We start from the raw sequence: 27,230 nt of genomic DNA, 5'->3' as shown, positions 1-27,230 counted from the left end.
CCATGCATATATATTAAGTATTGATATCAATTCAGTGTCTATGGTACCTTTAAAAGCAATGTAGTTTCTCCTTTATATCTCTTATCAAGTCTATTTTTATTGGTGTCATGTCTTACAACATGATTTTAGCCCACTAATGCTACCATTTTCTCCATGTTTGTATATTGTTATCACTAGTCTCATTTACATAAAATAGCAAGCTTCACTCCCTCCTTGCTTTGTTCTCTAGTATATTTTTCTTTCTCTTTTCTTTTTTTCTCTTAAAATCAGTAAAATATTTTCCATTTTTCCTAAGTCCTCTATCTTATTTATTCTCTTTATGACCTTCAAAGATGTTAGGGTTCTACAACAATGGTTGTTTTTTTCTCCCTCTGTTAGAATACAAACATCTCATCATAATAAAGTCACTTTCAATTGCTCAAATATATTTACCGTATTATATATTTCTTTATTTCTATGTTTGCAGTCCAAAGTATACACTCAGGTTGGATCTCTTCATTAGGAATATATGGAAGTCTCCTAATTCATTAAACTTCATCACCCCACTCCCATAAGATTTCCTGGGTAAACTATTCTTGTTTGTAAGTCTTTCTCTTTTGTCTCCTAAAATATTCCAAGCTTTCCACTCCTATATATGCAGTTGTTATGTCTTGTGTGATCTTGACTATGGCTCCTTAGTACTTGAACCCTTTATTTTAGACTATTTGCAGTATTTTGTCTTTGGCATGAAAGCTCTGTATTTTAGTTTTGAATTTCCTGAATTTTCATTTTGGGTTTTCTTTCAGGAACTGACCGATGGAATCTTTCTATTTTTACTTTGCCCACTGTTTCTAATGAGTCTAGACAGTTTAAATTCATGATTTCTTTAAATGTGGTACTGGATTTTTCATGATTGAAGTTTTCAGGTAGTCTGGTGATTTTCACTGTATCTTTCCTTGACTTGTTTTCCAGGTCAATTGTTTTTAATAAGAGATATCTTATATTTTCTGATTTTTTTCATTCTTTTTATTTTTCCCCTAATATTTCTTGTCTCACATAGACATTGATCTCTATCTAGTCTAATCTAATTTCAAGTAATTTGTTATTTGAACAAGGTTTTGCACCTCCTTTGTTCATTTTCCCAAATCTTTCCTCTAGAGTTCTAATTTAATTTATATGATTGTTTTTAAACTCTTGCTTCATTTCTTCTAGGATTTCCAAGAGAGCTTGTGGCAAATGCATTATTTTATTTTCATCTTTGTTTGTATAAGTTATTATCTTCTGGGCATGTATCTTGGGTATCTGTGACTCCATAGCATTGTGTGTGTATGTGTGTGTGTGTATGTGTGTGTGTGTGTGTGTGTGTCTAATTGATGATCTAAAAAATGTTGTTGTTTTTTCTTTATTTTTTTCTAGCCTTGGTCCTTGAATTGATAGGTTGTTCTGGGATCAAGTTCTTTGCATTTTTTTTAAAGAAATGGTGAGGCCTTCTGTGATATTTTATATAAGATCTGGGTATTGAAGACTATGTTTTTCAAGCGCTTCAAAAGTGGCTCCAGCTAATACCCTACAATAGAGAGATATATGTGGAGAAGTGCAGAGGGAAAATCAAGCAGAGGAAATCTATGTTGGGGTACTCTGATCAGAGTGTGCCCTGTTCATTATCTTCAGGTTCCTAGACCCAGACACAAGTTTGGATTTAGAGGGACATGGCTGCAGACTACAGACATCCTTGGTTAGACCTTTGGTCAGGCCTCCATCACCCTGTCCCTAGCACACAGTTACAGACTACAGCCTTTCCCAGCTTGCCCCATGTTCCTTTGTTGGAAAGTTTGCATCAGTTACACTTTCAGCCAAACTTTTCTGGATGAATCCCTTCCCAAAGCCTATAGGTTTCTAACTTTGTTTTATGGTGACTAAGATTAGCAAAATGAATTTACTCTAGTTTCTCTTTAGATTTCTTGGTCATTTCTTGGTCTGTTGCTTTTTAACATTGCTGGGGTAGTTGTGAGAGAACTGGGCTGCTCTGCTTCCTCTTACTCAGCTATTTTGGGAAGAAAAAGTTCACACATTCATTTGAGAAGCAGCACCATGGGGTGGTTATAACCCAACTTGGAATGAAGAGAGGCCTGAGTTTCAGTTCCAGCTTTGGCACTTCTTATTTGAGGGACCTTGAATATGTCACTTAACCTCTGAGAATTTCAGTTTCTTCATCTGTCAAACTGAACTACTAAGACTCACTTTATCCACTGAGTTCTGATGAACGTTCATTTTGTAAACACTAAAGTGCTATGTAAATGTGGCCTATTATCATTTATTACACATCTAGCATCTTCCATAACGATTGAGAAACATTAGATGTGTACAATGCCTACAATGGCAGGTACATGGTGAGGAGTAAAGGGAGGCTGTCTGAAGTTTTGCTTTTAGGGCAGGACTTCAAGGTTGTACACTAAGGCACTCATAGTAGAATCCTGAGGCTATCACCCTAACATGTCCATCTCTGAAGAGCCTGAAGAACAAATATTCCTTATGTTCACTCCCATGCTTCCTTAATGATGATGACTAGCATTTATAGCATGCTTGAAGGTTCACAAAGCCCTTGATAAATGCTATCTCATTTTATCTTCACAGCAACCTGGGGGATAGGTCCTATTATTATCTCCATTTTATAGTTGAGGAAACTGAGGCAAACAGGTTAAATGACTTGCCTGGGGTCACATAGCTAGTAAATGTCCATGACCAGCTTCAAACTTGTATCTTCCTGACTCCAGGTTCAGTGCTCTATCACTCTGAACCCCCAGTTCTTCCTGCACACACACAGATTTGGCAGAAAGATGGTTCCAACTCTTGGCATTGTTTTTGGTTATTTCTATTACCCAACCATTCCCCCTCCCCTTGTGCCTCTAGTTTTGGGGAAAAGACTGGAGTTGAGATGACACTACTCCATCTGTCAGAAGCACCTCCTGAAATACAAGTATGACTCACTCATGATTCCTCTGTTATTGTTTGACTTTTAGTCTTTTCTGTGCCATGGTCTTTCTTGGGAGCTGGCAAAAACATTGGCTGCTGGCAACTAACCTCTTACCCAGGATTTATAATGTGCCCCAGATATGAAGCATAGCTCAGCCACATCTATTCTCTTCCAAAGTATGATCCAAGTCCATAGATGTGTGTGGATTGCATGTTTTGTGGATTATCCACTGTTTTTAAATTCAGGATTAGCCTCCAATCAGAACATTCTATCCTACCCCCCCCCCCCCAGCTACTGGAATACCCTCGGGCTAGTCATGAAAAAGACCTGTGCTTTAGTCAGAATTGGAATTCCCAGTGGGGGAAACTGCTCCCCAGGAGGTTGAAACACATGTATGACTTAGTAGATGTATCCTAGGGAGTTCTTGAGATACTCGGAGGTGAAGCAACTAGGGATTATCTGAAATGGCATATGAATACAGGTCTTCCTGACTCCAAGGCCAGGACTCCATCCCACCATCTACGCTTTCACTAGTATATAGTTACATGGTTTAAGTTCATGTTTACATTCCATGTACTTTAATGCTTTAAAGTGTCTACAATCTCATCAAAGCTTCATCTCTGCTTTCTCATCCTGTAAAATTCTTATCCATATCTTTCTATCAATCCTACATAAATAGTCCACACAGAAGCCTACCTCTGAGCCCTTGAATATTTCATAGACACTATAGTAGAACTCAAATATTGACTTCTTACCCCTCACTCTCAATATATGACATGATGAATGGGAGAGAAAGAAAGGGGATGGGAAAAAGAGAAAGAAGGATAGAAAGTGACACAGAGAGAGACAGAGAGAGAAAGTTAAAGGATGAGAAAGAGGAACACAGGCATCCAGAAAGTGACAGAGATGGAGGCAACATTCTCCCCCTACTTTGTCTTGAACTGGAATCATCCAAACTGGAACTCTGTTATCACTTTTCTAAATAACCTATGAAACAGTATCACTATTTAAAGTACCCAGGGGCATAATTGATTTTGTTTAGCAAATGTCTGACCCATTAAAGAGAAATTCACACCTAATTTAAAAAAAAAATCACAGGGTGTACATAGAAAATCTCGTTTATACATTTTGAAAACTTTATCATATCTGTTGATTGATTGAGATGGGAGTTGGGAGGTGGAACCTTATCTTCTATATCAGTATATCAATATATTTATTGGAATCCATCATTCCCATAATAAAGATAAGACTACTAGACCCAGTGGAATTAAAAACATTCTGAAAAAAATTATTTGGTTAGATAGATGTTTTACAATCTGATGAAGAATACCAGATCATACATGATCACCTGGACTTCTGACAGTTTGGTTCAGACTTGAATGAAAAATTGAGTCTGATACATAAAAACTTTTTTTCCAATCTTCAGTATTTCAGCCTTTCATTATTACCTTACCTATAACAACCATTTTTTTCTTCTCCATAGCAATGATTAACAACTTTTATTTTCATATGATGAGTCATCTCCTTGTACTTTTAACTTCACTAAGACTGTGATACACAATAGAAGAGTCAACAACAATTTGTCTGAAGACCATGGCTTGTTTTCTGGAGATGAATTAGGGTGTTGTGCAGCAATAACGCATAATTTCTTGGAGGTGTTTTTGTTTTGTTTTCTATTTATAACTGCACTTTGCTTCACATTTCAGCATAAATGATTCTTTAGCATTGTGGACTTGAGTGATGCCTGAAACATTTGATATCCCCAAACTAAAAGTCATTACAATATCTCTAACAGTCATTGAAGTATGCTGCTTATGGCCTAAATTTTTAAAGCTTTTCTTAGAGTAATAATATCCATTCTTAAACCTCACAGAATTAGAAACAGCAAAAAGAGCAAAGAACATGAAATCTAGAACTCAGCTAGCAGAAAACTAACAAAAGGAACAAAAATTGGCTCAGTCCATTTTCATTTTGTCAAGGTTAACGATTCTAAATCATTCTTGTTTCAGTAAACACACACAGACATGACCATTGCTGTCACAAAATGAAACCATATCAAAATTATTACTGGTGCTAAGTAATTTGCTCACCAAAGTGTTCTTTATACAAGTCGGTATAAAAATGAGGCAAAGGATGGGTCTAAGGAGAGAACTTAATAATAAAACAACAATTATACTAATTAGTGTTTTTATGATGCTTCAAAGTTAGCAGGATACCTGTAGCTATTATCTCATTTGAGCTTCAAAAAAACCTTATATGGTAGGTACTATTGTTTTACCATAATTGTTGTTTAGTCATTTCGATCATATCAGATTCTCTGACCCCATTTGGGATTTCCTTGGCAAAAAATCACTGGAGTAGTTTGCCATTTCCCTCTCCAGCTCATTTTACAGTTGAGGAAACTGAGGCAAACAGGGTTAAGTGACTTGCCCAGGGTAACACAGCTAGTAAATGTCTGAGGCCACATTAGAACTCAGGAAGGTGAGTCTTCCTGATTCTAGGCCCAGAGCTCTATCCACTGCACCACCTAGTTTCCCAAACAGAGACTCAGAATGATGAAGTGATTCACTCCAAGTTTACACAGCTGCTCAAGAGTCAAAAACAGGACTCAAACTCAGTTTTCCTGGCTTTAAATCCAGAATTCATTCACTACAGCAGAGATGTGTGACGTGTCAGACTTGTTACCAACAGGCTCGAAGCCAGGTTAAACCAGATTTAAACATACAATAAAACATAGATAATGTTAACTTGTGGTTTTCTAAGTCAATGTGCAGCCTCCAGGGATCCATTTCTATTTGAATGTGACACATTTCACAACACCATACTACATATGGCATAATATGTGGACACTCCAAGTTCACACTGATCTTTTAATATCCTCAATACAGTTATCTTTCCAGTTATAAATCACACTAACTATACTAACATCCAATACACATTTAACCATCTTATACATACGAACACTGTAAGAGACCTTGTCAAATAACTTATGAAATCAAGATATCATAAGAGTAGTAATTATAAAAGAATAATTAAAATATTAAATTAATAATATATTTATTATATATTTATAATAATTAACGTAATTAATTAATTAATTAAAAATAATAAACACTTCAGTTTTGCAAAGTGTATGTGATTTCCCCCCAATTAACCTATCCAGAAAGGCTACATATGTGACCCCTTCATGGCTACTCAAAAGAAAAATTGAATAAAGAGAAAAAAAGAGATGAAGAAAGGGAGATAGATGGAGGTAGATACCAAAAGAAAGGAAAAGAAAAAAATAAAATGAGATAACTACATAACAACCCAAATGGAGGAGAAGGATGAGACATGACCAAAATTGTTCATGGGTTAAAAGCCCCATTTTGTAAGCTTTTTAGGATATTTAGGATGTTTATTCTTGTTGTGTTTTAACAATTAAAATTATGATACCACCTCTTGGTATTGAGCTGCTGGGCTCAATGACATTACCTCTGTCTGCCTCAGTTTATCCATATGTAAGATGGGGGCAAATAATAACACTTAGCTCTCAGGAATGTTGTGAGGATAAAAGGAGATAATCTGTATAAAGTGCTTTCCAAGCCTTAAAGGACTATGTAAATGCTAGCTATTTTTTTAACAAGCTAGTTGTATCAAAGTGCTGCTTTCACACCCTTGTCTTTTGGGCATGCCTTTATGTAAAAGATGTATTATAGCAATATTGGCACATTTCCAAGAAACTGACCTTATTTTCATCATAAAATGATGGTTGTTTTGCACAGAACAAATTTGCCATTAGGCTGAATTGAAAATTTTTGGTGAAAGAGGAGCCAACATGACGGTCACTTTGATGGACCCGCTGGATATGATGGCATATTAGCAACCTAGTATCTTGAATGTAAAAGTCACTTGTTAAATGCCTGAATTAGATTGAATTTGAAGTTTGCTTATCCTTAACTCCACCCCCACACCCCCAACAACAGTTCTCTTTTCAGTGGTCACACTTTTTATGTTATTTTCCTGCCTTGGGGATCCACAATGTGACTCCACAATACTCAGACTACAAGAGTATCCTTCATCTTAGAAACCATAGGTCATACTCCAAGCTCCTAGAATTTTGACTCCCTCTTTTGGGTTGGTAATTTGCAGCATCTGGAGGTCTGTTAAGCCTGGAAGACTCCTTGTTAAGGATGTTAGAGCTTGAGCGCCTGCTCATTTTGGGGATTAGACTGATTGACTTCTGAGGTCCCCTCCAATTTCTGAAGTCTTTCCATTCCATGATAGAGCTAGGCTGCAATATCACATTTTTGTCAGTCACTGTTATTTTTTTAGCAAATGACATCCTCCATCTTGAAAATGCCCTCCATTTAAGGCCCAGGTTATATAAAACAAGTTGATTTCCTTCATTCAGTCATTTCAAATATGAGATTATAGATATGGAGTTTACTTAGAATGAATACCTATAACTGATAATTCATTTTGTAAAGAACTAGATGGGGTAATGTCACCTCCATATTTCCTTTCCTCTGTCTTGTTACCCCACCCTGAGTTGAATAACTTATTCTTTTAAATATTGCTCTCTCCATGGTAATTAAATTGGTTCCTAGTTAGGTCCTTGGGGCTAAACATAAATAGTAAATAGTACTGAAATGTTTCCAATCTTCATTCCTCCCTCACCCCCATTCCCCTTTGTTTGTGGTTTTGTAAGTCATTTGATACTACAGAATATATTGTAGAAAAGAGATTCAGAGAGCTTTTGACTTCTCACTTATTCTGTGTCCATAGTATTTTATGAGAGTCAGGCAAATACCAGTTTAGAAGGCCCTCATTGATAAAGAAAGATTGGCCACCATTCCAGGTAGAGGCCTTATTCAAGGAGCGGAAGTTGCCTTGGTCATATAACTATAAGATATAACTCAGCTTTTTTTTAAGTATACATTACGATTCTCCATAAAAGTTCTGCTCTGATAACTCATCAAAGCTTAGATATGAGAATTCTCAAAGGCTTTGCCAACTGAGCTCAAGCTCTGGCAGGTCCAGAAAGCTAAAAGTATGGGCTCAATGCCCTACTCTTCTTGTCTTCCAAAATTCAATCTAACTTCATTCAGAAAGGTATATCATTATAAAGCTGTTTTCCAGTGCTCTGAAGAAAAAGCAAGCAGACAACAACCCCAACCAAAACTCATAAAGACCCTTTACAAAGGCAGAAGGTATTGTCATCTGCATCAGTGGAAGGAGTGTCTGTGATTATAAAATCATAAATCTTTTGGACGATTGAGCCAAGTACATGAGATGATAGAGCAAGAATAGCAAAGTAAGACCAGATTGAACTCTTAGAGATTGGGGCTATATCTAGGTTACTCCCCCATTTCAGACTCCATGAAATCCCTGCTACTTAATTTCAGCTCTACAACCAACACCTCCCTCAGAATCTTTGCATGGCTAAAAATAACAGTCTATAATTCAAATCACCATGTCTCAGAGTCTGTGTTTGTGTGCGTGTGTGTGTGAGTTTTGTTTTCCCCTCAAGCACATACTGTACATCAGAAAATACGGGCACATTTTAAACTGCATTCAGCATTCATTCAACAAATATTTCTTGAGTGAATAATAAGAACAAGTACAAAGAAAAAATTCACAGTCTCTCCAGGCTTCCGCTGCTACACCAGCTCTTTGCTCAGTAGAAAGAATGAAGATTCTTATCCTCAGTCCTTGAAAGCTTTCTCTTACCCAGGGCAGAAGAGGATGACTCCTGCCTTAGATCTAGCAGTGAGAGGGCAGCAAGGCTGATCTTTAGCTGTGTGACTTGGGTCTGGCTGGTCACAGCCCTCAGAAGTTAGGAGCTGGAAACTCACAGGGAGGAAATATGTATAAACATGGAGGGGAGAGAAAGATGGTACAGGGCCAGAAGGCAGGAAGGCAGAGCCCTGGGAAAGGGCCCGGGAAACAGAGATGTGTTACTTTTATCAGGTGTGGAGCTGGCAAAAACAGTTTGTTCACCGGGAAATGCCCTGTATCCCTACCAGCAACTCCCCGGTTCCCCTTTCCCTCCTGTCCTGAAGGTGGGGGTTACTGATTAGATGAACAAACACTTCATAATAATGTGCTAGGTCTGGGGGGAGAGAACATAGTGTTCATGGTTTAATGCCATTGTAAAGGTTTTACAGGGTGCTGGAAAGGGGATTGTTTCCAGGAAGTTAAAGATGGAGCTTCAACATTTTTTTCTCCCAGTCTTGGATAGGACTCCCAATTCTTCATGCTTAGATGACTACCAGGTTTTGTTTTAGAAAAATCTCTAAGTGATTTAATTTGCATATTCAGGATCTATATTTGCTTATTGGACTCCAGAGGACCTACCTACCAATGAAATAGAAAAAGTCACTTCCTGCACCCTACTGTGGTCACATTTAGAATGTCAGGAGTTTTGAGATTGAGGGTGCAATGGGATCTGAAAATGCTAATACAGAGGATTCCATTTTCAGCTACAAGGGAAGCTGTGAAGGAGAGGAGTTGATATATGGCAGTATTTTCCATGAGGTGTTTATGGATGGATAACAGAGAGTAGAGCAGAAAGGCTACTGGTATAGGAGTTTGGTGGATTCAGAAATGGTGATGCTTGGTGGCATTGAATAGGAGAATTGGAGAATGATATGAGGAGATCACTTGGTAAGAACACAGGTTCTTGCTGGGGAGATTGAAAGATGCTGAATCCAATTATTTGGACTTGAGTCTCCCTCCTGGGGTCAGTGGGGAGGGATGGAATGAGTAGGGGGGAAGGAATTCGTAAGTGCTTGTGCTGATTCAAGTTCATGACTTAATTACTTTAGTAGCCCCTAATACTGGGGAAGCAAATAATTGTGATATCAGAAAGCTGGATCTTGTCCATCTCTGCTATCTAAATTTCAAGAAATACAGAAAGTCAGCAATAGAAGGAACTTCAGCGATGACCCAGTCTACTACATTCAATTTATAAATAAGGGAAACTGAGGCACAGAGATGTGAAGCAATTTGTCCAAGGCCACATTGCCAGGCCTCAAAGTCAGGTCTACTGAATCTTTGATCTTTCCACTAAAACCAAATTATGCCAGGTAAGCCCATTTCCCATTTCCTATCCCCTGTAAAGAATGCTCAGGGTCAGTAGGAAATGTAGAAAGTTAATCTTTCTTACTGTTTCCATTTTTTTAATTCTACATCCTTAAATCATTGGTTGATCCAGGTCTTCCCACCTGTAAACAGGAAAATTACAACTATATTTGCATAAAATGAGTCTTGTATGGAAGGTAAGCTTCTTGAGTAAAGGGGATTTTCCCCAACCTTCCACTATCACCTTTCCTTCCTCTTTCTCCAACACCTAGCATAATGTCTTACAAGAGGAGGTGCTTCATAAATGTTTGTTAATTGGTTGATTGACTAACTTGATAGACCTACTAGGCAATTTTTAGATTATATTGGGGTTTTTTTTGCTGCTTTGTGATTTCTCAATCCCTTCATCTTTGACTCCTCATCAATGAGCCTTATTTCCAATAACAACAGTACAGCAAAAAGGAGAGAGATGCACGTAGCCAAGGAAAAGGGGAGAGAAGACCCAGAATCCTTTGCCAGGACTATAGATATCCTTGAGCCATAGGTTAGTGAACTCAAAGTGCAGAAAAGAGTCATGTTTCCATCCCCCAAATCTCAACCCCAGTAGGTTCTGAGCCTTTCCTCTCTCAGCCACAGCAGCTATCTAGGAAAAAGGGGAGATGAGGCAGAATTTTGCTAATTGAATTAGACATGGTCCCTAAAGCCCTCTCTTCTTACTCTTAAGTTTTCTAGTTTCAGCTATTTTGATGGAGGCTGACCTTCAGCTGACCTTGAAGTGCCATCTTAAGCCCTGGTATTAAATTAGCTCCTTTTTAGTCACCACTTCATTCCTCTATCTTCAGCTATTTCAAATAGGGGCCCCTTACAGCATGGGCTAGGTATGTACCCCCAGTGTAATGGCAAGCCCCAATCACTTCTCAATCCCTGCCTCGTTCCATGCCTGGCAGCCACAGAGCTCTCAAGTATCTGAGTGTTAATCCATTGTTGTTTTTCCTCATTTTATTGGCTATTTGTGGCCCCCCTAATAAGACTGTCATGTGTACTAAATCATTTGGAGATGGTCCTCCAGAGCAGGGTTTGTTTGTTTTTCCCTTTTCTTTGGAGGAGGGAGGTGGGGAGAGGGGTGGTTATCCTTGTATCAAATGCCGAGATTAGAATAGCAACTTGTCAGTCATCAGAAAATAAAACCAATTCCATTTGGAATTCTTTTCCAACTTTTTTTTTAGCACATTTACCTTGCATCTGTTTTGAGTGACCTAAATAATGGCTTCTTTTAGTAAATGAATTATAAAATCAGTATTACTGCAAGATAAAGGTATAACTTCCTTTGAGTTTTCCATTTCCTTGTCCATCTTGGATGGTATCCTATCAACAGTGAATTTTTAGAAGTTGGAGAGAGGAAGGACTTTGAGACAAGTAAATTCTATTATTTTCAACCCAAGAAAACACGTCTTTTTATATTCCTTCTTGGCTTAGATAAGAGTAATAACAATTACAAAAATCGGTATTTCCATAGCACTTAAGGGTTTATAAACTTTTTTACATACATCATTTCATTTTGGATTAAGGCAAAATGATGGGAAGAGTATTGGCTCTGTATCCAGAGGACCTAGAATCAAATTCCAAGTCTTATGCTTACTATGAGGACTTGGGCAGGTCACTCAACCTCCTTCGGACTCAGTTTTTCCATTTTTAAAATGAGGGGCTTAGTAGTCAGTGTCTGAGATTCCTTCCAAATACAAAGCTAACATTCTAGAAATCAATCAACAAGCATTTTTTTCATTGTCTACTATACACCAGGCACTATCCTAAGCCCTTGGACTAAAAAGACCTAAATGAAACAATCCCTGCTCTCAAGGTGCTTATATTTTATGGGGATATAGAGGAAGATAACACATAAATGCAATGAAAGAAACAATAAACATGAAAGAAATAGTTTTGTTTTTCCTGTTTCCTACCTTATTTTCATTTCAAGGCCACCTACAACCAGCTAAAGAAGCTGCAAAGCTAAGTCAAAAAAGGATCAATTATGATGCTTTTTGGGTACATCTTAGGTATTGAGAAAAGAAGCTTCTTCCACTAGGGAGCGAGATGGGGCAATGGATAGAGTGCCAGGCCTGGAGTCAGGAAGACTCACCTTCCTGAGTTTAAATCTGGCCTCAGACACTGACGAGCTGTGCGATCCAGGGCAGGTCATTTCACCCTATTTACCCCAGTTCCTCAAATGTAAAATGAGCTGGAGTAGGAAATGGTAAACCATTCCAGTATCTTTGCCAAGAAAACCCTAAATGGAGTCACCAAGAGTCAGACACAAATGAGCAACAGCAGCTCCTTCAAGGCAGGGACAGTGTTCATTTTTGTCTTTGTGTCCCTGGTGCCTAGTATACATTTTGTATGTAGTAGGTGCTTAATAAATATTCGTTGAATGAATGAATGAATAAAATGAGAAAATAACAGAGAACTCTCACATTATCATGGGAATACTTTCTGCATATAATATAGTGTTAGATGCTGTACCGGTTTATTAAGTGTTTTCCTTAAAACTAACTCTGGGGTAAGTAGAACAAGAATGCCCATTTTACAGATGAAGATATTTCCGTGCAAACTGGAGGAACAGGAGCTGCTCAAGACACCCTTTAGACTTCTGAGAATGGCCACATGCGCTTAGAGATGAGTTTGTGAGAGAGACAAAGAGATACAGAAACAGAGATACAGGAGACAGACCCAGAGATAGAGACAAAGACAGAGGTAAAGAGACTGAAAGAAAAAGAGACAAACACAGAGAGGGAGCAACCTGTTTTTGAAACTGAATTACCTCTCACGGATTCTAGAGGGCTGTTTTTCTCTTCCAGACTGTAACTTCCCAGGGTAGTTCAAACATTCATCTTTTAAGACCACATACCCTACCCCAGATCTCTGTAAACAGGAAAGCTTTGCAGCTTGTCATGTTCCCCACAGGTTTCCTGGGGCTAAGAAGTGAAAACTGACTGATCCCAAATGTCCTAGTGAAATCCTTTTAAAGTGTGTATTCTGGAAGAAAAGGGCAGTGGGGGTGGGAGTGGGGTCAGTGGAAGGAGAGGCCAGGGGGTAAATTCTTTAAAAAGTGATTTTACTTTTCATTCTCAGGTGCTTCTTATCTTTGAAATAGGGTATGAAAAACAGGAGTGTAGAAGATTTTGTCTGCACCTGGAGAACAGACTCCACTCTCTGGACTCTTACCTTTCCAGTCTTCGAATGTGTTTTATTTTCTTCTTGTTTGCATGTGTCTCCTGACAATTCCGGATCTGACACTTACAGAAATCCCTGGTTGACCCATTCTCTGCCAAGGGGTCTGTAGTGGATGACCAAGTCTTTGTCAGCTGCTGATATTTGACTAAGAGTTCGGCCCTCTTTAGGCCTCCGATTACCAATTTCTCCACATTTTTGTTTTATCCTTCTAATGCAGTGGATAGAGCATAGAGGGCTGGACCTGAAGTCAAGGAGACCTGAGTTCACATTTAGCCTGAGACATTTAATAGTTGTGTGACCCTGGTCAAGTCTCTTAACTTCTTTCAACCTCAGTTTCCTCATCTGTAAAATGAGAATAATAATAGCACCTATTTCTCAGGATTGTTTAAGGAGCAAATGAAATAATATAAATACCAACTATTGTTGTTACTTTTAAATATATTTTTCTTCTATGGAATCTTCCAATTTTGTGTTCGAGGCAGTATGATATAATCAAAAAAGCAATGACTTTAAGTCAGGAAAGATGTTTTAAATTCCACTTTTAACACTTATTAGCATATGACTTGTTGAATATAAGCTCGTGGAGGAGCTGAGGGGGATGGATTTGTGGGGAGCGTATCCCCAGTAAAAAGGAGAATGGCTTAGTGGAAGGAGAACTAGTTTCAGAGATGGTAAGACCTAAGTTTAAGTCCTGCCTCTGACAGACTGACCGTGTGACTCTGGACTTACCTCTTAATGCCTCCAGTCAACTTTCTGATAGTCTTAAATAGCACAGCAGGTGTTGGTCTGCACTGGGAAAGAAAGTTTCCTTACTAAGAGTTCCCTATTCCAATGAAATCACAAGTTCAGGTTTGTTTTTTTTTTAATTCTCACAAGCAAACGTAGTGATTTGCTCATAGTAGATGTGCAAATATCTGTTGAATCTAGTTGAATTTGTTCCTCTTCTCTGACCCTCAGTTTCCTTCTCTGTAAAATCAAACTATTCATCAAGGAACATTTATTAAGTATGTGTTTTCACCAGTCACTGAGGGGGAAAATGAGGCTAAAGTCATGCTGATAGCATCTTCCAGACATTAGTATGTTAATGCTAACATACTAAGAAAATATTGGCTATTATAATAATTAATTTTAGGGAGAGCATCTCGTAGAAACTCTTGTTTCTTGTATAAAGGTTCTTGTACAAACGCTTAGTAAGCTCCTTGAAGTCAAGGACTGTTTCAATTTTGTCTTTATATCTCAAGTGCTTCATAGGCCTGGGGCTTAGCAGATGCATGTTGACTGATTAAATGATATAAGGTTATCTAGTAATATTTCACACTTTCCAAATAAAGACCTGAGGCCTAAAAGGGGCAAGTGAGTTGCCCAAAATCAGACATATGGTACATGAGTAACAAAGCTAGTTTCTGTACTTCATGTACTCTTTCTAATACCCTGTTCTGCCTTTTTGTTGGATTAGGAAAATGGTTTAATATTTTTATTATTTTTATATTTATTTTATTTTTAAATACATATTTTATATTCATTATTTTAATATTCATTATTTTTATTATTTTTAAATATTCAATCAAGGCATAGAAGACACAGAAATATGTATAGAGCATGAGCAAAGTATCATGTTGGAAAAAAAAACATTCATTGTTCATTCTGGGTTTAAGTTAGAGTATGTGCTTACTTTGGGCATAATCTGGAAAGTCTTCTTTTGGGTCACCTTTGAAGAGGGCAAGTTATTAATATGATTAGTCTCATCAAATGGTCATAGAGGGACACAGAGAAAAACTGGTCTGCTCCATGAATGTATATGAAAAAGAGACTTGATATTTTTTATTCTAAGTTTGTTCCATTTCTATCGAAGACCCATACTTTGATCTGATAAACCTCACCGTCCTCCAATAATTACTAAAATCAGTTCCCCATAACTCATTTGTTTTCACAATAAATAATGGGCCCCATTGGCAGTCTGGTGAAGCCTACAGACCCTTTCTCAGAGCAAATTTGTAAATGCATAAAATAAAACACATAGGATTATAAAGGAAACCAATTGTATTGAGGTACAAGGATCAAGTTCAAAAAAACAAAACATGTTTATAGTTAAGAAACCCTATTTTAGAGGAGAGAAGTAAAGAGTTCCTATGACCCCGGGTTCTTCTTGCAGATCTCTGGAGTGATTTGCAGGTCATTTAACCTGTCTCCCTTCAGCCACCCTTCTTCACAAGCAGGGATAGCAATCGTGCTACCAGATCCCTTTGGTAAGGCATCTTAGACTCGCTGAATGAAAAGCCCTATAAAAAGACTGAGCAGCCCCAAGAATAACAAATAGGATGGTGGTGGCTATTTTAGGGAAGGGATGGCTTTGTGCCTTTGATGTCGCTCTTGATCTCCATTGATGTTTGCCATTCTTGCCCTGCCATTACCTTTCAGGCTTCCTACTTTGAGCACTATTCTTGGGCTGTGGGCTTCAGAGAGCGGAGCCCTCAGGACTGGAATGCCTTACTTGAGAGGAATGTAGACTGTCTGGCATGGTGGAGGTTAAATAAAGTTTGCCTTGGCAACTCCTCTCTGCTATTGGACAGGTGACAAGTCACTCGGGTACAAGGGTGATGGCATACAGTACCAGGGACTTTGGGCCTATAAGTCACCACCCATGAGGCTCTTCTGGCCTTGCACATAGTAGGCCCTATATGAATGCTTCTTCACCACCCCTTCCCCCTCCTAGGCATGGGAAGAAGGAACAGGATAGCTCTCCTATGATCTATACCTGAGCCAGGGTTTGCCTCAGTCTATACTGGGAAGATTGGACTGATAAGAAGCTAAAGTAGATCAGATAAACAAAGATTTGTTCCCTTCTAATTCTCAAATTCTACTATTTCCCCATAGCTAGAAGCTGTGCATCATTCTTACATAATAAATCTAAGCTTTGGAATCTTTGTTGTACATGTCATCTAGCCATTTTCAGTTATGTTGGACACTTTGTGACCCTATTTGGGGTTTTCTTGCAAAGATAATGGAGTGGTTTGTCATTTCCTCCTCCAGCTCACTTCACAGATGAGGAAACTGAGGCAAACAGGGTGAAGTGACTTTCCCAGGGTCACACAGCTATTAACTGTCTGTGGCTGGATTTGAACTCAGGAAAATGAGTCTTCCTGACTCCAAGCCTGGTACTCTATCTACTGTGTCACCTAGCTTTTCCACATAAAATTTAGAGAGCATTAGCCCATGAGGATGGAATTTCCTGACAAACCCTTACTGTCCATTTCTTGGCAAAGATTCCTTCTCCAGTGGATTAAAGTAAGTAGGGATTAAGTGATTTGTCCAGGGTCACACAGCTAGTAAGTGTCTGAGGCTGGATTTGAACTCCAGGCCCAGCGCTCTATCCACTGAGCCACCTTTGGGATCTTTAGGCACAGCAGCTCTGTGAGCTATATGAGAATATAGGATTGGAATGTTTCCCAATATATTTGAGTTTGACTAACAGAGGAAAGAGAAGCAGATGATCTCTTCTGTAACTGCTAGGTACTACTGGGCTCTTTAAGTCCAAGTAGACTCTTACAGCATCATAGATTTTGAAATGGAAGAAACTTTGGAGACCATGGAAATCAGCACACTCATTTTACAAATGAGGAAACTGAGGTTAAGAGGTTAAGCACTTTGCTCAAGGTCATGCAGCTACTAAGAGTCTATGGCAAGATTTAAATACAGGTCTTTCTGATTCCAAGCTCAGCACTCTCCCGTTATCGCCTCTCTTTTCTGTGAAGAAGATGTTTAAGTTGTTTTTATGGGTGAAAGCAAAAGAAAGTTGAAAAGCAATTAAATTGCATTAGCAAGCGGGATAGCAATGAGCTTGTACGTTCATGAGCCTTCCTGAGACTTCTTCCTCTAAATGATCTGGCCAGGGCCAAGAGAATGAATGACCTTGGGTTATTCTTTCAAGTGAGGATCAAAGGCCCTCTAACGAAGACAATTATGGTTCTTCCCTTTGGAATTCAATATATGCATGCTAACTTAGAATCTATAGGAAACATATAGACAACAAACACACAGAGAGCCCCAGTTATTAATATAGCTGTGTTTGAATGTATATATTTTCTAAAAAGCAGTGTGCTTTCATCATATTTCCCAAAGGCATTTGTAGTTACAAAATTTTGGAAGAAAACATGTCTTTATTCATGACATAAGAAAGGTCATAGAAACTGATTTCTCTGTTTCAAGTCTTCCCTGCTCCATTCCCTTCTCCTTCTCCATTTTTGGTTTATTATTCATCCTTTCTTCTGTTCTCAAAGAGGATCAATGACATCAAGAAGGTGATGTCTTGACCTGCATGTGAATTGGACTTAAGTGAGGCAGAGCTGTGCACAGTTGTGACTTTTCTAAAGGGTAGGTCTGATCATCATACACACACAAATATACACCAACATACACATCACACACACACACACACACACACACACACATACAGCCTATCTAGGGAGTTGCAATGGTTTCTGATTTCCTTCAGGCTCAAATTTAAATTCCTCTATTTGGCATTTAAAACTCTTTATAACCTGGTCCCTTCCTTCATTTCCTTTTTCCCCTCCACAAACCCTCTAATCCATCTACACTGACCTATTTACAGTTCCTCTAACATGACACACCACCTCTTATCATCATGCCTGTGCAGGGCTGTCGCCCACTTTTAGAATTCTCTATCCCCTCAATTCACCTCCTTGTTTCCCTGGCTTCCTTCAAGACTCTTCTTAAATCCATTGACTGTTTTGGTCCTTTCCACGTCCTTCAGGTACTAGTGCCTTCTCCTTTCAGGATACCTTCCATCTACTTTTCATGTATGTTGTTGTTTACATGTGGTTAGAATGTGAGTTATTTGAGGTCAGGGACTATTTTGTTAGTCAGTCTACAGGCATTTATTAAGCACCTACTATGTGCCAAGCACTGGGGATACAAAAAAACGCAACAACAGTCCCTGGCTTCATGGAGCTTGGATTCTAACGAGTGAGACAAAAACGAAATTACTGAGATAGATCAGCGCAGTTGGACCAGAGAGTTTGTGGAGGGAAGTAAAGTGTGAGGAGATTGGAAAGGTAGGAAGGGGACAGAGTATGGATAGCTTCAAATGTCCGAAAGAGTAGTCTGCATTGGATCCTGAAGAAAATAGGAAGCATTGATGTTCATTGATCAGGGATAGGACATGGAGGAGAAGGCAACCAGGGAAGCCTTGATCCCATGTCATATGAAGATAGATTGAAAGATTTGAGGATACTTGGGCTGGACAAGAGAAAACTCAAAGGGGAGATAGTTGTTTTGAAGTATTTGAATGACTGTTAAGTCGAAATAAGTTTATAGTAGTCCTGTTTGGTTCCAGAAGACCTGGTTTTCCAGGAACAGTGGGTGGATGTTGCAAAGAGGTAAATTTAGGATGGATATGAGGAAAAACTTCCTAACAATTGGAGCTATCTCAAAGTGGAATGTCCTGTCTCTGTAGGTGGTAAATTCTCCTTTCTTGAAGGTCTTTAAACTGGATAACCATTAGTTGCCTATGTTATGGGTTGATTTAGATATCCAGTGAGGTCCCTTCCAGCCCTAAAATTCTATGACTGTGTAACATGGATGAAGTACCAGTTGCCAGGAAAACTAAATCTCTCCTATGATGCTGCCTTCAAGGAGAATGTGACAGTGGTTATTGCTACACTGTCTCCTGAAAGTTGGTCAGTAGGAAATAAATATTGTGTCTTCACAGAGAAAACATTTCTAATAAAACCCTTTAGATTAATACAAGAAAGCATTTATTAAGCACGTCACAAATGATTAGACTTTTGCTTGATACAGATAAAGAACTAGTGGATGGAAGTTACTTAATGCTTACTGTGGCTTGTCCTTCTTTCTTGAAGAGGACCATGACATCAGGAAGGTGATGCCATAATATGCAAGTGAATTGGATTTAAGTGAGGGAAGGAGCAAGATCACCAGCCTCACTCTTTCCTCTGGAGCCATCTGGGTCTAGTGGGCAGATATAGATCAGGAAGACTGGAGATGACCCCAGATGCAGTGAAGCACCTTGGTCTTTCTAAGCTAAGATCTTTCCTAGTTCTCATTTCAACTACCCACTAAAAGTCTATTGCAATTTGTGTTTCCTAGGTATCTTTTTAGGGAAGCATTTTCCAGTGTCTTGCTTTCAGAAGTAAAAGTTGGAAATCATCTTACTACCTTGTTTGGTAGATTTCATCTCATTACACTGTGGAATTTTTTTTCTTTTAAAGACTGGATCTCTCCCTATTTTGTTTAAACTAGAAATGTAGTGACCATTCACAAGCCTGATCCCAAAACTAATCAGCATAGAAGCTTTAACCTTCTCCATTTCTCTGATCTGGACCTCTTTAAGTAGCTTGGTGGCCCTCCATTCCCATAGTCTCCCACATTGAAGCACACTTAGGGCAGAAAGCCAATCAGCCCTACTTTAGGTTTAATTTAGCCCTTCTTCAGCTTAAAATTCCCAGACTCAAGCAATGCACCAGTCTCCACTCTCCCAATAGCAGGGATTATAGAAGTGTACCATGAGAAGGTTCCTAATAATTTGAGTTGTCCAAAAGTCACTGGAGATTGTGACTGGAAGATTCAATTCACCAAGCATTTCTTAAGTGACTGCTGTAGGGTGCTAGGGACTAGAAGGATGAATGATCACTTCAGTAAGTTACAGGAAGGAGTCGTGTTTTAGGTAGTAGTTAAGCTCAACAACCTCTGAGGTCCTTTCTAACTCTTGAAAGTCTGATTTTGTCGTGGTAGAAAATAGGGACAAAAGAAAGGCAAGGAGTTGAGAGAGGCAGTGAAGAAACAATCAGCAATACTTGGTGATTGGACTGAAAGAAAAAGGGAGCAGGATTGTACCCTTGAAGGAAGAGGGATTTAGGTAATATTACAAATAACTTTTGACTAAGGTTTGTAAATTCATGAAGTAGTACCAAGAGAGGATATGAATCTCTTTTTTTGGAGATTGTTCAGATAAGACCAGGTTACTCTGCTGGTTTAAATGGAGCCTTGGCCAAAGGCAGGAGCATAACATTAACAGTCCTCTTAAATTCCTGGGTCTAAAATTTGGTAACGCCATTTTATTTATATATTAGAGGCAATTGGAGGTTAAGTGACTTGTCCAGAGTCACACAACTATTGTCTGAGGCTGCATTTGAACTCAGGTCCTCCTGACTCCAGGGAGAGTAGTGCTCTATCCACTGTACCACCTACCTGCCCTTGTAACCTCATTTTAAAGAAATGACTTATTTTTAAACCAGGAAAGAAAACTGACTTCAGGAAATGAAGAATGACTATCCTCTAGCTTTCATTTTAGTCTCTCTCTCTCTCCTTTCTTAAGTATAGTTTCACCTATCACTCAGCTCATCTCTCTATGCAATAGTCTTTGGCTTGTCAATCCAATTAGTGATTATTTATTTAGCATCAACATGTGTATAACGTTGTGCAGGGTGGAGGCAGCATATTCGGTGAAATAGAAGACATAATCCTTACCCTGATGTACTTCACCCTGAAGCCCAGGGATACCTCTATTAAGAATAACTTCACTTCTAGACCCTCAGCTCACAAAGGGCCACAAACCAGAGGTTTTCCATCCTATCCTGACATGTTTTCCTTATCTCCTACAATAAAGCCTTCATTAAAATTCAGGACGGCTTCTCTAAAGAGATTTTAACAAGCATTCTTAGGAAGGCTTTTGAGGAAACTTAGGGTCACTTGGTGACTTTTTGAGTGAAGGAACCAGAGATGTTTGCTTGGCTGCCCTTTTTCTCCTCATGAATGTTTTTGTAGCAAACTTAAGGGTTAGAGAGCAAATTGTTCTTTCTGCTGAGTTTAAGTTTGAGGATCCATTTCCACTCGGTCTCAGCATAAGAATTCGTGTGCTAAAAGCTGGAATACACCAGGGTTTTCTAACCTTTTTTCAGTCCCTGCAGCCCTTGGCTTTCAGTAAACCTTCATATGTCCCTTACTCAATATGAAAGGAAATAAAAGTCTAGAGCTGTCATGCTTATGCACATGAGAAATAACATAGTTTAATTTTTCATGATGACAACTCAATTTGGCACATAACATCTTAGTATTATAAGTTATTCAAGTTATTCAGTTGTTTATTGTTATTCAATGATTATTGGAAGTTATTCAGTGTTCATCAGAATACAGCCAAAAAAATTAGAGAAACCTTGGTTCCATTTCTTGTTCATAAATAGTTTTATTCTTTGCATAGATTTCGAAAGAGATACCCATCTGTCATGTTCAGCCTCCAGTTTGTTTCTAGGTGGCACAGAGGATAGAGTCAAGGGTAAGGAAGACCTGAGTTCAAATCTAGCCTCAAATTATTTAACCTCTGTTTGCCTCAGTTTCCTCATATGTAAAATGGGGATAATAATAGCACCTATCTGACAGGGTTGTTGTGAGGATCAAATGAGATAATAATTGTATAGTGTTTGGCACAGTGTCTGCCACATAATGGACATGTAATAAATGTTAGCTATTTTATTGTTAATTTGGTTTTGATTATGAACAAGGTTGAGAATCCTGATTTCACAAAGATAAGTTATAATAAATTGACTGCCATAGGAGAATAGTTATCACTACTTACCAAATATTTCCATATCCCTTTAACAAATGTCTTGTAAACCTTAGAGATCTGAGTGCTCCAGGTTGGTAACCCTTTACATAAGCTGAGGACTGTGTGTAAACGCATGGCCCCTGAGCTCAACCACCTAGTTGAAGAGATTAGTTTACCCATGTGAAACAAGTAGGCTTAAAATGACCTAGAACCATGTGCCAAAATGTTTGATGCAGACACAAGGGCTGTTGAGTTCTGAGATCAGTATGTGCTGAACTAGTTGGGAAAAGCAGCACTGATTAACTTCTACCTTCACAAAACCCAAGAAAAAAACAAAACAAAACAACTGCATAATAGAGGCAGCCTTGTGAAATGTCTACATCTTTAAATGCATATTTTTACCGGGAAATACTTTTGGCCCATCTGGGTCATCCATGTCAATTCTTCTCTCCCTCCCTTTCCTCCCATCCCCTGGCAGGTGGCTTGAGGTACAGGTAGCTAATCTGACATGCCCTCAGCGCTGGGTCCAGTATCTCCGGCTCCTGCAGGAGTCCATCTGGCCAGGGGGCACTCTGCCAGTGCTGCCGAAGCCACAGAGAACACAGAAACAGAAGGAGGCTACTGAGGAGCAAGCTCTGCAAAGTCTGATGGGAGTCCTACCAGGTGAGCCAGCCATTGTACAATCAACTAACCATAGAGATAATAGTGGCCCTGCTCCCACAGCCAGCACTCCTTCCTCACAGTTTAGTTCTGAAAACTCTAGAAGTTGCTCTATCCTCAGATTAGAATAAAACCATATAGAGTAATTAAGAGGCCTAGTCAAAGGACCTATGTTCAAATTCCAGCCCTGTGACTTACTTCCTGTGTGATCTTGAGCAACTTAGTCTGCCTCTCTTGAGCTTAGTTTCCTTCTCTATAAATTGGGGTGGTGTGGGGAGAGAAGAATTGGACTAGATGACTTTATAGTCCTTTCTGGCTCAGCTACCTGTGTGACCTTGGACAAATAACTTTTAAATTTTCTGAGGCTCAGTTTCCTGATGTGTAAAATGAGGGGGTCAGATTAAGTAAATTCTAAGGTTCTTTATATAACTAAATCCTATCTATGATCTATTGACCTACTGATCCTACATTGCCTTTAACTACTAAGGGAAGGAATCAGGTTTAGGTTCCCATGTCTTTCACCCACGCTATGCTAAGAGGACATCCTAAGTGCAAAGCAGAAGCTGCATGTATTTAGGGTACAGGGCTGAGCACTATTGGGAAAGTTTGCAAATATTTCTCTGTTTTTTTCCTAATCAGACTTGGTAGTGGAAATCCTTGGAGCAAGCAAATGCCGCCTGAGCTGGGGTTTGGTCCTGGAGTCTTTGCAGCAGCCCCTCATCAACAGGTAGAGTTGAGAAGTATATCTTGAATGTCGACTCAGTTAATGGCAGCAACTGCCCAAGACCTGGGAGATCAAGGGGTCTAGTTCAGAGAGTCTGAGTGACACTTCCTCCTGATTCTAGCCCCATAAGAAAAAGATCAGATAGTCTGCAAGAAGCCAACTGGGCAAAATCCCAAGATCTTGGACTTCAAGGCAGAGTGTTGCTATCCATATCCTATCATGATCAATCTGCACCTAGGCCAACCTTATGCATGTTATCCTGCACACCAGACACTTGTTGCCTGGAGGAGTCCAACCTTGCCCTGGAGTACTCAGCATGTCTCATCTTTTGCTCATTCTTGGGGCAGAAGAGGGGAATTCAGGAGAATATTGATATGGAAAGAGATGCTAATTAGTTCATATTAACATGTTGCTGCATGAGAAATGTGACAAGGGCCCTCTGGAGGGGAACTTTTACTAGGGAAGAATGGTGGGAAAATGTCTGGACAAAGGTAAAAACTTTGATTTCTAGTACTATATTTACATCTTACTAGCTAGGGAGATGGGGAAGCTACAGGCAGCATTCTTAACCTAGGGTCAACAGATCCCTTAGGGATGAATGGATAAATTTCAGGGGGTCTATGAACGTGGGTAGGAAAAAAAAAACATCTTTATTTTCACTAAACTTTAATTGAAATTTAGCACTTTCTTCAGCTATTTTTTTTTGAGAAATGTTCCATGGGTTTCAGCAGACTGCCAAAAGGGTCCATGACATGAAAAACATTAAGAAGCACTAATAAAGTGGAAAGAGCATTATATTTGCAATCAGAAAGACCTGGGTCCAAATGCCACTTCAGACACTCACTAGCAGAGACACTTAAGCAAAAATCACTTAACAACTCAGGATCTTGGTTTCCTCATCTATAAAATGAAGGGACTGAAACTAATAACCTCTAAGATCTAAATCTATGATGCTATCAATAATTTTCCTTCACTGGGCCTCAGTTTCTTCATCTATAAAATGATTATTGTTTGTCCTTCATTCTTGAAGAAGACCATGGCATCATGAAGTTGATGCCATGAAATGCAAATGAATTGGATTTAAGTGAGGGAGGCCTGTGCAAAGTCACCAACCTCACTTTCTCCTCTGGAGCCATCTGGGTCCAGTGGCCAGATACACAACAGGATGACTGGAGATGGCCCCAGATGCAATGGAAGACCTTGTCCTCTTAAAGCTAAGTAGAACACAATGGCTGCCCCACTTGGATGGAATCTGGATAGAGGACCTTCAGAGACTGAAGTCTTGAAATGAGGCTAAAAGAAAAAGGGAGAAATCTGAATCTCCTCAAATTGATCATTTGTAATTATTTCTGTCACTGAAAAGGAGATTCTTCCCCCACAATGGTCATCCCTCTCAACTTGAAGGCTTTGAGTGATGGGAAACTGTAGCCCATGAATGAGGCCATCACATTTTTAATTATTGAAACTTTTTCTCCCCTTACATTGAATTGAAACTTTCCTTTGTACAACTGCCATCCACTGTTTCTAGTTTTGTGTCTTAAGGGCAATCAAAATAAGTCTCCTCTCTTTTCCATATATGTGTCTTTTATGTATGTATAACTCCAATTTTTATGCCACTGTGAGGTTTGTAGAGCTATTCACTCCCAAGAATACTGTTAAATGAGTAGTACAACTATAATAACCCCCACTTTACAAATGAGGAAACTGGGGTTCTAAGATGTTAATTACTTGTTGATGATCATATAGCTAGTAAGTGTTCAAAGCAATATTCAACCCTATATCTCCTAATGCATAAGTCCAACATTATGCACTAAACACTAAACAGTAATGGCCCTTTCTAAGTTTCTTCTTCAAGTAAAATATTTATAGTACCTTGAACCATTCAGTTTTCATATAGTATGGCTTTAAATCCCCTCACAATCCTCTGGAGTCATTCTTATTCGTCAATGTCCTTCCAAAATTTTGATACCCAGAACTAAATACAATACTGCATTTGTATACTGAGCAGAGCAATACAGAACAGGATTGTCAACTCTCATTCTGAACACTGTGCCTTTATTAAGGCAACTCAAGATCACAACTTTCATTGTTGTTGTTGGCCACCGAATTGCACTGTTGACTCACTTATCTTGTAGTCTACTAAAACCCTACTGTTTGTCTGTTCATTTCAGGCACTTAATTTATTGCCTCTGGGATATCATCCTGGAGTTCCTGGATCTCAGTGCCTCTGCTGAGGAGTCTGCTATGACCACCCCTGCTCCAGATACATCAAGTAATCCCAGGAGGATGGGGATCTCCCCCTGACCACTGAGCATTCCTCAAATATTCTGGATAGGACTAAAGAAAGAGAATGAATTTCAAGATATCTCAGCTCCCTGAGAAACACAGATGAGAAGCCTATGCTCTCAGCAGTTATATGGTGAAAGTAATAGTGACTGAGAAAGCCTTGTGGGATAGCTGCTGTCCCCAGAAAACAATTCTGTTATTGGCAAATGATCACCCAAGTTTGTAATTAGGGATGTATGTGTCATCTGCATGCTCATCCATTTCCATGGCTCCTTAATCTCATTTGGGTCACTAGTAGTGGGTAGAATCTGATTTCTTTAGAAAAGAAACTGGGAACTAAAGAAGGTGTAGAATCATACATCCTATCCCATCCCTTTCTTTGTCAATCACTACCATGCAGCGTTGACATCTGATTATCACTTGGCCCTATCCTTTATCACATAGGTTCTGGGGAAATCAGAGGAAAACTACTGCCAGGCCCTCTTCGAGAAAAGAATGCCTGTCTCTGGGACTTTCCTTCCACCTGAAAGGACAAGAAACTCAGGGCAATGCCATCAAGTAGCAGGGAAAGTGTATTCAGTTGTCCTATTTGGTTTCTTCTCTCACGTTAGGAGAGGAGAGAGGGAAAGTCTTTTGATTCACTACTATTGGCTCCTTGGCCTTATGAGAGAAGACGCTAGATTGTCTCCTTGGACAGCATCATTCTTCCTGTCCTGAACTTCTGATGAATCCCCTGAGGGCTCCCCTCTCCTCCCACATCTTTCCTGGTAAGACCTACCCTTCAGGGGTTTTTTTTCATTTCTACCTCCTCAAAATTTAGGAGGTTGCTCAAATTCCATTTCCCTGAACCAGAAGCATGAGAGGAAGGGAATCTGCAGCTTCAACTTCCTGGGCCAGCACCTAGGGAGGAGAAAGAAAAATCTTTCACAAAGTCAAGGAAATATAGGTCCTCCTTATCCTAAGACATTTAAGGAACTGGAACCAAGAGTCTATGGGGCTCTATCTTCACCCACTTCTAAAGGTTACATTTCATGGCACAAGACACTAGGAACCTATTATATTACACCACAAAAGCTTTTTCACTTCTTGTTCATAGATGTGGAAATAGATTTGACCTAAAAGGATAGATCTATTTCCTTTGATTAAATAAAAGGTGCTATGATGAGCTGTAGTACATCAAAAAGAAGAAATGAGGGGGAAAAAAAGAAATGTAGAAAAGAAAAGAGGCAAAGGGAAAAGTCACAAAGGGAAGGATTATAGATCTAGAATTTAGAAGTGTACTCCGAGGTTATCTGCTCCAACCCCCTGATTTTATAGATGAAGAAATAGAAGTGACCAATCCAAAGTCACCAGAGTAGGAAGTAGTGGTAGGATAAAGACTAAGCAAATAATGGAGAGAAGGGTGAGTGATAAAGCCAAAGCAGTGGGAAAACATTGATCTGCCCCCTTTACTGGCTTGTGTCCACTGGCATCCCTGCATATATCGGTGGAAAACAACTTTCTTCCTTATTATCTGTAAGATCATCCAACTTGGCTAAGTCTTGGGAGCTTAGACTGAGAAGGACACGAAAGGGCATGAAAGCATATCAGAGTTATTAGGTACAGGATGTATTGCACTGAGAAGGGGGAGGCTATGGAATCTCTTTCGGTGGAAGTTTCAAAGCATTCATTAGATTTTTGAGCTGACTGGGATTGGTTTTAGATGAAATTATACCTGAAGTCAAGGAGACTAG

At 39.2% G+C, this 27,230-nt stretch overlaps 1 protein-coding gene across 1 annotated transcript in view; it reads left to right on the top strand.

Moving 5' to 3' along the window:
• The window catches only part of SNX19 (sorting nexin 19), a 62,233-nt gene extending 35,550 nt beyond the window's left edge, over nt 1-26,683 (top strand). The window contains exons 9-11 of the mRNA XM_072611614.1: nt 22,306-22,490; nt 23,127-23,214; nt 25,383-26,683. Of these exons, the coding sequence (XP_072467715.1) occupies nt 22,306-22,490; nt 23,127-23,214; nt 25,383-25,515 (406 nt within the window). The 3' untranslated portion in view covers nt 25,516-26,683. The remainder of the gene's footprint in view (nt 1-22,305; nt 22,491-23,126; nt 23,215-25,382) is intronic.
• The last annotated feature ends 547 nt before the right edge of the window (nt 26,684-27,230 follow it).

This window comes from Notamacropus eugenii, chromosome 5 (genome assembly GCF_028372415.1).
Source record: "Notamacropus eugenii isolate mMacEug1 chromosome 5, mMacEug1.pri_v2, whole genome shotgun sequence".
NCBI classification, from domain to species: domain Eukaryota; kingdom Metazoa; phylum Chordata; class Mammalia; order Diprotodontia; family Macropodidae; genus Notamacropus; species Notamacropus eugenii.
Note: the sequence above shows the minus strand (reverse complement) of the source record. Positions and strands in the feature narration are given on the sequence as shown.